Here is a 16,266-nt window from a genome sequence, read left to right as displayed (position 1 = left end):
ATGCACTGACATGAAGGGAATCTCGACTAGAAACTGCTTTAACCCTGTTTATTAGACTAGAAGCTATTCTTTTGCACTAATTAAAGATTCCCTCAAGAGCTCATTATGACACTAATTTGTGTTGTGCTGAAGAAGCTGAGCGATGAGTAATTGTATTCTAGTTGTATTTCTGCATGAAATATATGATACCAGTGAATGATTTTAAGTTTGCTATATTTAAAACCTGCATTAAATAATCACATTGAAACTCTTATACTGTAGATAGACATCTTCTATGAAATTACAACACACATTGATTGATAAACTTAAAGAAAATCAGTTTTCTTTATCCTAAGCAACTTGCATATTGTCATTTCAAATTTGTTTTTTTTTTTTTTTAAGAAATTAGTATTTTTATTCAGCAAGGATTCATTAGACTGATCAGATGTGACAGTTAAGATATTCATGATGATGTTAGAAAAGTTTTCAATAAATGCTGTTCATTTGAATTTTCTGCTCATCAGAGAATCAGCATATTATAATGATTTCTGAAGGATCATGTGACACTGAAGACTAGAGAAATTCAGCTTGGCATCATAGAAATAAATTATATTTGACAATATATTCAAATAGAAAACAGTTTTCAAATGGTAATAATATTTCACAATTTTACTGTTTTTACTATACAGGTACATCTAAACAAATTTGAATATCGTGAAAAAGGTCAATATTTTTTGTCACTCATTTCAGAAAGTGAAACCCATATATTATATAGATTCATTACACAGAGTGAAATATTTCAAGCCTTTATTTCTTGACGTTTTGAAGATTATGGCTTACAGATAATGAAAACCCAAAATTCAGTGTCTCAGAAAATTAGAATATTACATAAGATCAATAAATGAAAATATTCTAATATTTTGAGAGACGGATTTTTGACTTTCATGAGCTGTAAGCTTTAATCATCAAAATAAAAAAAATAAAAAAAAAACTTTTGAAATGTTTTACTTTACATGTAATGAATCTAAAATATATGAAAGTTTCACTTTTTGAAACAAGTTACAAGAAAAAAAGAACTTTTTCACGATATTGTAATTTTTTGAGATGTACCTGTAGTTTTGATCAAATAAATGCAGCCTCTGTGAGCAGGAGACTTCATAAAAAAAAAAAACTGTTGTGTGCATTTTATCAGTTCCTGCATTTTGTGGTGTTTGATATGACTTTAAACAGTGGGAAATTATTTATTGATCATATTCAATTGTCATAAAATGATGGACAAAAACAATAATGTGCAGTTTTGGCCTGTTTCATATTAATAATGTCCTATTTATACTAAATCACTGAAATTTCCAATTAAGTTTATTATTGTTTTATCATTTTAGGTTGTTTTTTTTAATTAGGAAAGATATACATATTAATATGCATTGCTATTGTGTATATTCTACATACTAATGTTTATGCGTATTAATGACTTCAAAACAGCCATTTGTCCAGTTTAAGGTGCTCATATTGTCACTGGTACCTGTCTAGCACTGTCTTTTTTTGTTTTTAAAGAGAAAGTGAAGTTAAATTTCGCTGTCACGAAGCTTTCAATATGAAACTCACACACACAAAAAATGGTCTTTGTTGAAGAACACAAGTCGGTTTGATTTCATGGAGAGGCTGCTGCTGTTGGCTACATTAATAACCATGGTAACTGGATTGTAGTTGGATTGCACTTTCATTCCCATAGAAAACAGAGCAATACATCGAGGAACTGGATGAAAATGCAGCAGTGTACTCAATCAATGCTTATGCATGGGAATCATATTTCTTTATTTACAGCAATACATTTGTTTATTATTACTTACTCACAACCTCCTAGCAACCACCCATAATCACCCATAAATTATTAGATTGTCTCATCAAATTTTTAAAAATAATATAATACAAATAATTAAAATATTTTTAGTAGTAAATAGAATGTAAATTTTAAATGTGATTTTTGTCTCTTTATTAATATTAATAATTATATGATATACTACTGTCAGTGTTATTTTAGATATTATAGTTTTTAATTAATATTTTGAATTTGTTTTTATTTTTATATTTCTGTTTTAATTTTAATTTTAGTTAAAGTTTTAGTAATTTTGTTGTGTATTTTTGTCATTTTTATTATTATAATTGTTTTTAATATGTCCATAGTTTTAAGATTTTAAGACATCAAGTGTGTGGTCAGTATGTCTCTGTATGACGGTCCTGGACAAATGCATCTGACAGTGAGATGCATCCATTGCGCCTGTCGCTCTGAGACAGACTTTCATACTGACATTTCTCTCTCTGTCTCTCTCTCCACACAGAGAAATGATGAGGAGGCCGTGGTGGACAGAGGAGGCACTCGCTCCATGCTTAAAGCTGGACTGGAGAAGGAGGAGCTAGAGGGTAAATACATACTAAGAAATTAACCAAATAAATATTTTTGGAGACATTTTTAATTCATAAATATCATTTGATTTTATTTTTTGCAGTTAATTTTTTTTGTCATGCATGTATTTATTTATTTATTCATTATATATTTATTGATTTGCCCCAAATTCTAAGGCATTAGCATTCAGAAGTTTTTTTTATGCATTTTAAGGATGCATTAAATTGATAAATTGACAGTGAAGACATTTATAATGTTACAAAAGATTCCTATTTCAAATAAATGCTTTTGAACTTTCTATCAAAGAATCCTGAAAAAGAAAACTATACCATGGTCAATGTTTTCAACGTTGATAATAATCAGAAATGTTTATTGAGCAGTAAATCATCATATTAGAATGATTTCTAAAGGATCATGTGACACTGAAGACTAGAGTAAATTATATTTTTTAAATACGTTTACATAGAAAACTGTTATTTTAAATTATAAAAATATTTTGCAATATTAGTATTTTTACTGTATATTTACTTATGAAAAATTATTTTTACTTTGCAGAAACCTTAGTGGGAAAAAATCTGATCAAATATAGCATATAAAAATATAATGGCAGATAAAGTGAGCGGATGAAAAATGTCAAATTTATTTAATCTGCATGTATACACATATATATATATATATATATAAATAAAATAATTTGAATATTAATATTGATATAAATATACATATACATATTAATTACAATTAATATTCATAATAATATTAAAACTACCATCTATTTACTTGTTAAAATTTTAAATTATTATTATCAATATTATAAAATATTACATAATATTAATAGTATGTTACACCCCATAACATTTGATATTAATTTTAAAGAGACAAAATTCACATTGACAATGTACATTCTCTTTACACTGTGTGTAATTTGTTTTAGACTGACATCAAAATCTTTTGAATCGAAGGGATTTCAGTTTCAATATGAATTTATTGTATAAGAGATTCTTTCATTGTCCCGTTGCTGGAGTCTAGCATCAAATCGACAGCTTCCAGTGTATTAAATGAGCAGCTGTGATGCATCATCAGTCATGTACAGACGTAATGCTCGTCCTGTAGTCGCTGTTTTTCTCACACACAATAATGTTTTAGAGCAACGGCGACTCAGAGGACTTAATGTTATTCTGAGAGGAAAGTCTGTGGGTGGCGAATCAAGAGTGTGTGTGTGTGTGTGTGTGTGTTTATCTGCCTCTGAAATGTCATGAATAGAAAAGACTGGTGGGAGGACGGAGAGCTAGTATTTGAGAGTGTTTCACAGGGAAAAAGAGCAGCTACTGGAAGCATCTTCTCTAAGCACGGCAGATGACGTCAGATGCTCTCCTGCCCCAGATGCTATTTTTACATCCTGCTGTGTTTGTTGTTGGTGAGAAAGAGGCAGAACATAATTACAGTATTCAAATTAGAATAATAAATGGGTCATCAAGACTCTTAGTGTCTAAATAGAGGCTCCGTATCCTACACATATCAGAAATAATCACATGCTTTTTTGTTTATGTTTGTGCCTGCTTTATTTGCATTAATTATGAGCATGTATTTCTAACTTTGGCTGATGAACTTGAAGACCTCATGTCTTGATGAGTGCAGGTTTCTTTTTTTGTGTTTATGTATTTATGTACTATAAAACATTTATGTATTTGGCAGATGTTTTATCTAAAGTGACTTATAATAAAATAAAATAATAAATAAATGTATGTTACAGGGGTGTAACTTACTACTAACATTGTATAATATTTTTATTATTAATAATAATAAGTAAATAGAATGTACATTTTAAATGTGAATTTATCTCTTTAATATTAATATTAATATTAATTGTCACAGGTGTGCAACATACTACTAATATTATATAATATTTAACATAATATTTGAATAATAATAATAATAATTACATTTTTAATCAAATAGAATATACATTTTAAATGTGATTTTTTTCACTTTGATATTAATAATATAACATATTAACATAATAACTTTTACAGGTGTGTAAAATTTACTGTAGTTAAATTTTTTATAAAATTATTTTAATATTATAGAATATTTTATAGCATTTTATTGTATTAATAATTTACATATTTTAAGGTAAATAATGTATTTAATATTAATATTAACACTAAAGATTACAGGGATGTACTTTAATATCAATATTATAATATTTTAATAATAATATAATTTTTTTTAGTTCAAAAGAATGTGCATTATGTCTCTTTAATTTTAATATTAATATTGTCACTGGGGAGTAACATACTATTAATATTATATATTATTTTATAATATTGACAATAATGATGAGAATACTTTTAAAAGGAAAGAGAATGTTCATTTTAAATATGTATTTTCATATTAAATTTCATATTATTAAAATATGTGTATTCATAGTAAATAATTTAGTCATATTAATTGTTACATGGACATAACTATTATTATTTTAGAATGTATTATAATATTGCTGTGCAGTCAGGTTTCGTATCTTTTAGCCGTACACAAGTTGACCTTAAAGCTAACAGACATGAATTTAAAGCCACAAAATCCCATTTTGATTTCATGAGGGTTTTGAATATGCTATGTTTGGTCAAGACCACTTCACCAATCCATCACTCAGCATTATAGTGCATTGACAAGTTTCCAGAGCTCAGCTTTCATGATGTGTGACGGCAGCAGGCAGATTTCACTGACAGCACAGGCTGGCGTTATGAGGATATTACCCACAATTCCATGCAATAATGAGCCCACTGTCAAGATATGGGACATATAGTACCATTTTTCAGCCCAGGAGCTGCAAAATGGTACATGAGCAAAAAACACTTTGCATGTTCTTGCATGGAGGATGTTTTGTGCATAAAGAAGAAAATGTGAAGTGACAATTTCCTCATTACTTGCTAATTCACTGCTAATGTGTACGAGTGGTTGCTAGGCAGTTGCTATGGTGATCTGAATGGTTGCTAGGAGCTCACCGTCAAGTTTCTGAAACGATGTTGTTAACGAAAAACAAACCTATTAAAAATAAATTTTGTTTACTGAAATAAGGCTGAAATCGAATATAAATGTTATATTAAATGCTTAATGTTAAAAACACAAATTAAAAATGTTTCCTTGGCAACTTCAGTTAAACTAAATAAAATTTACATTTAAATAAAGTTGAAAAAGAAACATTAAAGCAAAAACGAATAAAAATGACAAAAGCACGTAACATATTACAAAAACATTTAAATAAAATTACATTTATAACTGAAAACATAAAATAAGATAATTCCATAATAGTTCAAGCAGATATAAATAGTAGTATATACATTTTATTATAAATACTATCAATTATAGTATAAAAGTATATAAATAATACTAAAATAACAGTGTTGTTCATTAATATAAATTTTGTCAAAATAGAGAGATTAAAAACAAAAACTAATACAAATGTCAAAAGCACATAACATAATTAGATGAAAAACCTACATAAAAAACAAAAAAACCTACAAATCAAGGCAAAAATAATAATGAAATGATATTACCAAAGCACATAACAAACTTACTAACATTAAAATGGAATCTGAAAATAACACTGTTTATTACACCATGTATGATATTCAGAATCTTATGAGCATCTGCACGTCATCTCAAGTTTCACATGTCATGAGTTTTCAGCGTTTGGTAACATACCATGTCAATCGTATAAAGTCTAAAGCAGGGGTGTCCAAACTCGGTCCTGGAGGGCCGGTGTCCAGCAGAGTTTAGATCCAACCCTAATTAAACACACCTGAAGCAGCTAATCAAGGTCTTACTAGGCATACTAGATGCTTCCATGCAGGAGTGTTGAGGCAAGATGGATCTAAACTCTGCAGGACACCGGCCCTCCAGGACCGAGTTTGGACAGCCCTGGTCTAAAGCTTTGGAAATGGATCTGTGAGCTCATGTCATTGAGCGTTTCCCTTCGCAGGACAACGCTTTCAGTCCTTCTCATAATGTTATGTAATTCAGAGACACCAAGAGAGCTTTATGATGTGATTTAAGCCTCATTTCATCCAGCTTTCAGCAGCCGTTTAGAGACATTTTACTGCCAGGTGGAGAAAGATATGTTTCTGTATGTTGCCATTAAATGTGTGTATGTTATGTTTTCAGACAGATGATGTATAATAATATATGATGGACATATGTTATGCTTTCCCAGCACATAAATTAAAGTTATGGCTGTTATTTTAGTATTGTTCAAAAAGGATGAATAACTGTATTGGTTAAATATGTTTAGCAAATGTAATTATTGAACCAAAAAAAGAGTACACCAAAGTGTTTCTAGTGCATTATCCACTTCAAAACCTCGTGAGCTGCCTATCTAGACAGCAATAAGGTATCATTTGTTTAAGGCAGCGTCTATTTCAAAAAGTAGGCAGCTGTATAATTATTTTATAATTGTGCTTTATAATTCATAATTATGAAGGAAAATTATTTCAAATGAGTCAAGGCATAATTATGCAGCCTTCTAAGACGCCTTCTTTTGGCTGAATACTAAAGCAGTACTGCATTTGTAATTTATGGAAAAGACAGTCCCATCATACATTGCAATTCATAGTCAATAAAAAGCAAATCCATCCAGGAATGAACACAGTTAATTATGTTGAAATGTTGGTTATTAATGTACTTATATTTTATTCAATGCAGGAAAATATTGCTCAATAATTGTCTTAAACAAAAATGGAATAAAAAACTGAAATAAAAATACATTTAAAATAGAAACATTAAAAACTAAAATAAAAAATAAAAGCTAATACTTCAAATACAATAACAGTAAAAACAGAATACTATAATAGTATATATATTACTAAAATAACTGAAGAGTTCCGATGCAAAAGCCTCTAAGTGCCGTCTGAAATTTTCATCTAAAATGAGCATTTTTATATTTATGTAAAACTTATATTTATGTTCAGATATTTCACTTTAACTGCATAGAAAATGACCTATATATTGCCGTTAGAGTAAAAATGACTGAATCTAATCATAGGAGCCTGATAAAAATGAAGTATTTGATGAAAAGATGAATAAATGAAAATTAGAAATGTTTTCTGGGCAACTTAAAATAAACTAAATTCAACTAAAACTGTTTAATTTATAAAAACAAAAATGAAAAAATTAGTCAAAATAGGAAAATTAAATAAAAGTATTAAAAATGACAAAAACACATAATGTATTACTAAAACCTAAACTAAAATTAAAATGAAATATGATAAAAATTAAAGCTAATGCTATAAATACTATAAAAATAGACTACTATAATAATACTAAAATAAATAGAATCCTATTCACAGCAATTCATTCACTGCTGGAAAATATTGCTCCAAAATTGTCTGAAATAATTTTAAAATTTTATTTTGCCCAGTATTTGTTATCCACAACTTTAAAATATTGTCTTTAAAAAATATTTAGTTTTTATACACACACATACATCATATATATTAATATAATTTATATCATATACAAATATATTTAATATATAAACATAACATATTTTTCTTAAATATATACATGCATGTGTGTGTGTATTTATATAAACATAATAAATATACACAGTACACACACATATATGATGTAAACAATTTTTTAATTTGCATGCGATTAATCGTTTGACAGCACTAATTTTTATAGATGAGCATTTAGCATGTTCCAATTGCACTGAAAGAATCCGAACACTTGAAAAATCAAGTTTTTACAGCATGTACAAGGTTTCATTTCAGTGAAAGTTATGTTGAGATCTGTGCTGTTTTCTGTTGTTTCTGTTTCTGTTGTGACCTCAGAACATGAACCAAATCGTTTTCTATATTTTCTACCATCTCTGAGTGCTTGTGTTTGTGTTTGATGCATAGGTCACAGGACTCTGTATATCGGGGTTCATGTTCCTCTGGGCAGAAGAACCCACCGCCGTCACCGGCATCATGGACACCGACACAGAAAGAGGAGCAGGGAGAGAGACTCGGGCGTCGAAGACGGACACGAATCACCTTCATACAGTAACCATCCATCCTTCCTTCAGTGACTTTCTTACTCAGTGTTTGTGTCCTGTTTCTCGTAGGCTACAAATATCTTAACATTCTTAACTATATAAAGCCAATTTCTAATCTGAAAAACCTGTTGCACACAAACTACTTCATGCCTTCTGTCATCTGATTGATACTTTATACTTTTTTAGCAACTAAAAGGCCTTATAATTGTACAAACGTCCAGCTTCAGCTCGTGCTTCACGGGTCTTTTTCTGATTTTTCTGATTTTTTTCTGGACTGAAGCAGCTAAGGTTTATTACTTGATTATCAATCAAGATGTCATTAATTATAAATATCATGTTCAAATGTGAGTATAAAATATGATTTATTTGTCCATCTCTTAATCATCATTGAAAATTAAAGTATTAAAAATGACAAAAACACATAATGTATTACTAAAACCTAAACTAAAATTAAAATGAAATATGATAAAAATGAAAGCTAATACTATAAATACTATAAAAATAGACTACTATAATAATACTAAAATAAATAGAATACTATTCACAGCAAATCATTCACTGCTGGAAAATATTGCTCCAAAATTGTCTGAAAAAAATATTTTGCCCAGTATTTGTTATCCACAACTTTAAAATATTTTCTTTAAAAAATATTTAGTTTTTATTAGTGCTGTCAAATGCTTAATCGCATCCAAAATAAAAGTTTTTGTTTACATAATATATGTGTGTGTATTGCGTATATTTATTATGTATATATAAATACACACACATGTATCATATATTTTGAAAATATTTACATGTATATATTTATATTTGGATACAAGATGGCGCCGCTGATGGCAGCTATTGTGCGTTGCTCTCCAGTGTTTGTACTGTTTTTGTTTGTTTTTCCTGTTTTTTGTTTTTCAAATACAATCAGTTTTACCAGGGATGACCTGCTGAATATTCGGCAGAACACACCACAAAATCTTTTACCGGATTTTGATTTTTCGGACGTTTTGCTGGACATTGTAGTTGGCGGAGCCGTAGCTCTGGTCAAACGCTACAGGAGGCGTAGGCGGGGAAAGAGAGCCGGCACGCTTGTGAAGCTCAGACAGCGTGGATTTCGAACGGCGTTGCCTAGAATCCATCTAACGAATCTCCGATCTCTACCCAACAAAACGGACAAACTCCTTCTGCTCTCCCAGACAATCAAGGATTTTTCGAACTCTGCTGCCCTGTGTTTCACGGAAACCTGGCTAAATGGCGACATAACAGACAGCACAATTCATCTGCCTAATTTCACGGTGATCAGAGCAGATCGCGACGCAGAATCAACGGGGAAACTGCGCGACTGCGGGACGTGCTTTTACATCAATGAGAGGTGGGGTACAGATGTAACTGTATTAAAGAAGATGTGCTGTTCTGATCTAGAAACGCTCTTCATTAACTGCAAGCCGTTCTATTCACCGCGGGAGTTCTGCTCGTTCATTCTCGTGAGTGTCTACATTCCACCGCAAGCACACATGAGCACAGCTTTACAGAAACTCGCTGATCTGATCACAGAGAGTGAGCAACAACACCCGGACTCTGTTTTAATAATTCTCGAGGACTTTAATAAAGCAAATCTCTCCCGCGAACTGCCAAAATACAGACAGCAAATTACATGTCCCACCAGAGACAGTAATATACTGGATCACTGTTACACAGCAATAAAGAACGCATATCAATTGGTTCCACAAGCAACTTTAGGACTCTCTGATCACTGTTTTCATCTTACTCCGACCTACAGGCAGAAACTTAAATCTGCAAAGCCTGTATTAAGATCTGTTAAAAGATGGACTAATGAAACAGAGCGGGACTTACAAGCCTGTTTCTCTCTCACTGATTGGTCTGTTTTTGAAGCCGCTGCCATCGATCTGGACGAGCTCACAGAGACTATAGCATCACATATCAGTTTCTGTGAGGATATGTGCATTCCTAACAGGACTCATCTAATCTACAACAATGACAAACCATGGTTCACTGCAAAACTCAGACAGCTCCGTCAGGCCAAAGAAGATGCTTACAGAAAGGGGATAAAGTATTGTACAAACAGGCCACATACACACTGGAAAAGGAGATCAGAGTGGCAAAGAGGAATTATTCTGACAAACTAAGGAAAAAATTATCTTCTAGTGATCCTGTTTCAGTGTGGAAAGGCATGAAGGATATCACCAGTTACAAGACACCATCCCCCAGCACACTGGAGAATCAACAACTAGCAGACGACTTGAACGAAGAAGAAGATGTGTGCCAGGTCTTCAGGAAGAACAAAAGAAGGAAAGCACCAGGCCCAGACGGTGTGTCACCAGCCTGTCTGAAATCCTGTGCTGACCAGCTGGCCCCCATCTTCACACAGATCTTCAACAGATCACTAGAGCTGTGTGAGGTCCCCTCATGCTTCAAACGCTCCACCATCATCCCCGTCCCAAAGAAACCCAAAATTACTGGACTTAATGACTACAGACCTGTGCTCTAACGTCTGTGGCCATGAAATCATTTGAAAGACTGGTTTTGGCTTATCTGCAGGACATCACTGATCCCTTACTGGACCTCCTGCAGTTTGCCTACAGAGCAAACAGGTCTGTGGATGATGCAGTCAACATGGGACTGCACTTCATCCTGCAGCATCTGGACAGACCAGGGACTTATGTGAGGATCCTGTTTGTGGACTTCAGCTCCGCTTTTAACACCATCATCACGGAAACCCTTCAGAATAAACTAACCCAGCTCTCCGTCCCCACCTCTGTCTGTCAGTGGTTCAACAGCTTCCTGACAGACAGACAGCAGTTAGTAAAGCTTGGTAAATTCACATCCGGCATTCGTACCATCAGCACTGGAGCTCCTCAGGGCTGCGTACTCTCCCCACTGCTCTTCTCCCTCTACACCAATGACTGCACCTCTAAAGACCCCTTTGTCAAGCTCCTGAAGTTTGCAGACGACACCACACTGATCGGCCTCATCCAGGACGGTGACAAGTCTGCTTACAGACAGGAGGTTAAGGAGCTGGCTGTCTGGTGCAGTCTTAACAGCCTGGAGCTTAATATGCTCAAAACTGTGGAGATGATCATGGACTTCAGGAGAAACCCCCCTGCTCTCCCCCCACTCACCATCATGAACAGCACTGTGACTGCAGTGAAGTCATTCAGATTCCTGGGCACCACCATCTCTCAGGACCTGAAGTGGGATATTCACATAGACTCCATTGTCAGAAAGGCCCAGCGGAGTTTGTACTTTCTTCGCCAGCTGAGGAAGTTCAATCTGCCACAGGAGCTGCTGAAACAGTTCTATTCCGCCATCATTGAATCCATCTTCTGCACTTCAATAACTGTCTGGTTCAGCTCAGCTACCAAATCTGACCTCAGAAGACTACGGAGGGTAGTCCGGACTGCTGAGTGAATCATTGGTACAACCCTCCCCAGAACTGTACTTATCCAGAGTGAGCAAAAGGGCTGGTAAAATCACTCTGGACCCCTCACATCCAGCACACTCCCTCTTTGAACTATTACCGTCTGGTCGACGCTACAGAGCTCTGAGCACCAGAACGACCAGACACAGGAACAGATTCTTCCCTCAGGCAATCCATCTCATGAACACTCAACAATAAACGTGGAACACACAACTATAATACATTATCCATTCACCACACTCACTTATTTTATTTTTATTTTCTCATTTCTAATTTGCACATACTTGACCTGTACATACATAGTTGTCTATATTATATATTGTGTTTTTTGCTGCTTTGTACATTTCCTATTTGGATATTTGTATATTATTCTTTTATTATCTGTGTCCTGTGCTGTTGCTGTCTTTCTGTTGCACTGTGGAGCTTCTGTCACTACAACAAATTCCTTGTATGTGTAAACATACTTGGCCAATAAAGCTCATTCTGATTCTGATTCTGATTATTGTATTGCATTTCATTATATGTTTTGATCACAAAACTAAGAATTTAAATATCATCTTTATAAAACATATTATTTTCAGATATAGTGTGACAGTTTGGGCCTCTGATTGAAATTGAGTTGTTTTTTTCCTCAGCTATCTCACTGTATCATAATATATGAACCATAAAAGCCTGATGCATCAAATTTTCTACAAAGCCCCTCCTTCCAACAAGCGCAGTCTGCTCTGATTGGCCAACTGACCCAGTGCATTGTGATTGGCCGAACACCTCAAGCGCGCGTCGGAAATGTAACGTCCCTTACCATAATTGCGAGCTTCAGCTTTCAAAGTAAAAATAAAGATTTAAAAAAAAATGTCCTTAGTTTTACCATCAGTTCAAGCCCGAGAGGGGAACAGAGTCGCGTGGCAGACACAGTGATGATGCTCGTATGTGTTTGCAAACAATCTCAGCTACCAAATCTGACCTCAGAAGACTACGGAGGGTAGTCCGGTAGTCAGCTGACTCCACTGTGATGTGACCCTGTCTCTCTCTCTCTCTCTCACACACGCACACGCACACGCACACACACACACGACAGTCAAAACTCTGCATTTGAACAGTCAATAGCAAATACTTGAACTAATAACAAAACGTACTTACAGTCGCTGATTCAGAAGCGCCAGATTGTCATAGCAAAGTCAGAATTGACCCTTTTTTTTTAATTTTTTTAAGAAATAGCCTTCTTGCACAGCCTTGTACGCTCCTAGGTTCACGAAACTCTCGTCCATATAATGCGTTGCACAAATTCAAACTTTTGGGTTGTGCTTTTCTGTTGTAAACAAATCTTAACAATAATTCCTAAATGCATCTACTTTCGGAAGGCCAAATAAAGTGCTTTTGCTTTCGCATAGAAACACACAGCATATCCCTGACATGGCTACATCAACACTACTGCGGTTTCTGAAACCACGCCTTCTTTCTTTGCATGAACATTTGGGTGGCATTACACAAATATTCCACATCGTGACGTAGACATGTGGGGGCGTGTTTGAATGAGGTGTTTTAGCCCGGTCTGGATCAGTCTTCTCTTTTAGATAAAATAAATCCTTTTGTGGGAGACTTTGAGCTTTGTAACTCTGCAGATCTTATACATGCACAAACTGTCAGGGTTGTGGGGAGAAGGGATGAGAGCGAGGACTCACTTGCAGGAGAAAAGGGCTTTATTAATAATAAAATAAAATAAACAACAAAAACTACCCCGTAGGGGAAAACTGGCAAGGCAAGGCAGGACAGGACAGGACTTCACACCGGGTAAAGACGACGACGAACTGGCACAGGACTGCAAACACAAGGAGATTATAAAGGGAGCAAATGAGGAGGGTAACGAGAAAACACAGGTGGGGCAAATTAACCAATAATCAGGATACAAGGTGGGTGGGGTCAAGACAATTTGCATGAGAGCACATGGCACATAGAACTAAACAAGACAAGCCATGTGCTCACACAAAAACAAACATGAAAGCACGCAGCCAGTGAAAAAACACACAAGCTGCGTGCAACACAGAGCAAAACAAAACAAGAAAAAGCATGCGGCCGAAACCCGAACCGCGTGCCAAACAAAACACACACACAGAGGACAGAGGAGCGCACGGCCCAAGCGAACTCGAAATCGCACACTCCCACAGCGAGAACAAACCTGGAGCGTGAGTGTCCGAACCCCTACACGAAACCAGAACTGAGTCTGAACAAGACAGGAGTGCTGGGATCCGAACACCACGCCCCAACATGAAACAGAGCACGCAGACGAGAGAGCGTGCAGCTCGAGAACACTCGAAGCCGCGCGCTCACCAGAAAACAAGACAAGAAGGGAGTGTCAGGGCTCCGTCACAAAACCATGAATAAACTAGACCGAAGTGACAGAACCCTGACACAAACAGCTACATAACACACTAAAGAAAAGGAAAACAAGGAATCGCATCATATGACCCCTTTAAAATGTAATACAATTATTTAAATAATAATGTCCTTTTTCATCTCAAGCAAATGTATCTTGAATTAAAAATACTGAGATGTTTTGCAAAAACAAAACAAAAATACTGAGTAAGACCACTTTTTTTTGCGGTGTTCTTTATTTTCTGTCCTTCCTTTTTTCTGTTTGTTTGCCGTCTTCCTCTGTTCCTTCTGATATCCTTTCATAATTTCTGTTTCCCTTTGACGGTCTGTTGTAATATGTTTCTTTGAAGCTCTATCTTTCTGTCTCTGTTTGGCTATGATCTCGACAGGCTCAGAGTTGGACTGTGTGTTGCTCCTTTAGCAGCTCATCATGATGACTCAGTCCTGCCAGAGAGCAGCTGCTTCTTTTCTGTGTTTTATTATTATCCACATAACGTGTGTTGAACACAGAACAGTTTCGGGTCTCTGAAGCTTTTACCTGCTTATTTTAGCCATGTGACCTTTTGAACTGAGCTTGGTCGTTTATAGAAATGCTGTGTCACAGATACTCCCTCTCAGAGGGTTCAGTTTCTGCTGGGCACTGAGGATGGGGATGAAGAGCACATACCACACGACCTCTTCACCGAGCTGGATGAGATCTGCCTGCGCAACGGAGAGGATGCTGAGTGGAGAGAAACCGCCAGGTACTGACCCGTGTGACTCAGTCATGTGACTTCACCTGTCTGGATTCAGTCATTCAGTATGCACTTATGGGTTAATGACATATAATAATGTCTGAGAAGATGAAAAGAATTGAAAAAATAACATAAAATACAGATTTTTAAAGAAAAAATAAATATATATGACATAATCTTTAATCCTGATTTTGTTAAATGTTTCCAAAAAAGTGGCACAATCATCTAGTAAAAAGTAAAAAAAAAAAACGTTTCCTTAAGAGTGTATATTTATTAATTTATTTAAATATTTCTATTTTTTTCTAGGGGTTATTTGATTTGACAGTTAAACATCTTAAGTCATAAAAAGGTTGAATAAATTTTTTTAATGAAATTAAAAAATACAAATGTAGGCAAAAAAAAAAACCTAATAAAATGACAAAAGCAATTAACATATTACTAAAACTTAAGCTAAAATTAAAACGAAAACCAAAATTAAAAAATTTAAGCAAATTTGATATATATATATATAGCATATAAATAATATTAAAATAACTCTGATCTGATATTTCCGTCTGGTATTTTTCATCAGTGTCTCTAAAAAGGGGAATAATTATATAGTAAAAAGTGATTTTCTGTAAACCTTGAATACAACATGAGTATACATATCCTAATAATTATTTTACAAGGTACAGTATTTTTGTTTGTTTATTTCTTTTTTATGTTTTTTTTATTCTTGGGGTTATTTGATTTGACAATTAAAAAGATATGATGTCATAAAAAGGTCAAAAAATTAAAATGTATGGTATAATACACATAAAAAATAAAACTAATAAATGACAAATGACAAAAGCACATAACATATTATTAACACTTAAAATAATAAAAAAAACTAAAATGACATGATATTAGAAAAAACAACTAAGTGTAGTAAAAACAACACACAGGAGGCCATTGATATATTTTGTCATATAACCAATGCATGCGACAAGAAACCCCAAGAACAGGAAATGGCATCACAAAATGGCCCTCTTGGAAATGTACCAAGGTCAGTACATGCAAATCTGTAATAAAAATAAAATAATAATTCTGATATTTCCGCTTGTTTAGAACACTGCATGGTGAGTTCAGATTCATAATAAATGCACAAATTACATTTTAAATTACTTGACACGAGCTTTAAACTATTTTTAAAAGATTTCTGCTTTTCTCTCTCTCAGCAATCTTTATTTGTTAGTAGCCCACAAATAATTAATCAATATTTTGACATCATGCGTTAATGCACAGTGTTTTTCAGAGATTGATTCTTGGCCACTCTCATGTGTTTTGAGAG

At 34.0% G+C, this 16,266-nt stretch overlaps 1 protein-coding gene across 1 annotated transcript in view; it reads left to right on the top strand.

The window, feature by feature from the left end:
* LOC306877453 (sodium-driven chloride bicarbonate exchanger-like) overlaps positions 1-16,266 on the top strand; it is a gene marked incomplete at both ends in the record, with an annotated part of 67,964 nt that overhangs the window by 23,103 nt on the left and 28,595 nt on the right. Inside the window, 3 exons of the mRNA XM_079429222.1 lie at positions 2,319-2,400; positions 8,284-8,427; positions 14,825-14,963. Coding sequence (XP_079285348.1) covers positions 2,319-2,400; positions 8,284-8,427; positions 14,825-14,963 — 365 coding nt within the window. The remainder of the gene's footprint in view (positions 1-2,318; positions 2,401-8,283; positions 8,428-14,824; positions 14,964-16,266) is intronic.

The sequence above is a fragment of the Barbus barbus genome (assembly GCF_936440315.1).
Source record: "Barbus barbus genome assembly, chromosome: 11".
In the NCBI taxonomy this organism is placed as follows: domain Eukaryota; kingdom Metazoa; phylum Chordata; class Actinopteri; order Cypriniformes; family Cyprinidae; genus Barbus; species Barbus barbus.
Note: the sequence above shows the minus strand (reverse complement) of the source record. Positions and strands in the feature narration are given on the sequence as shown.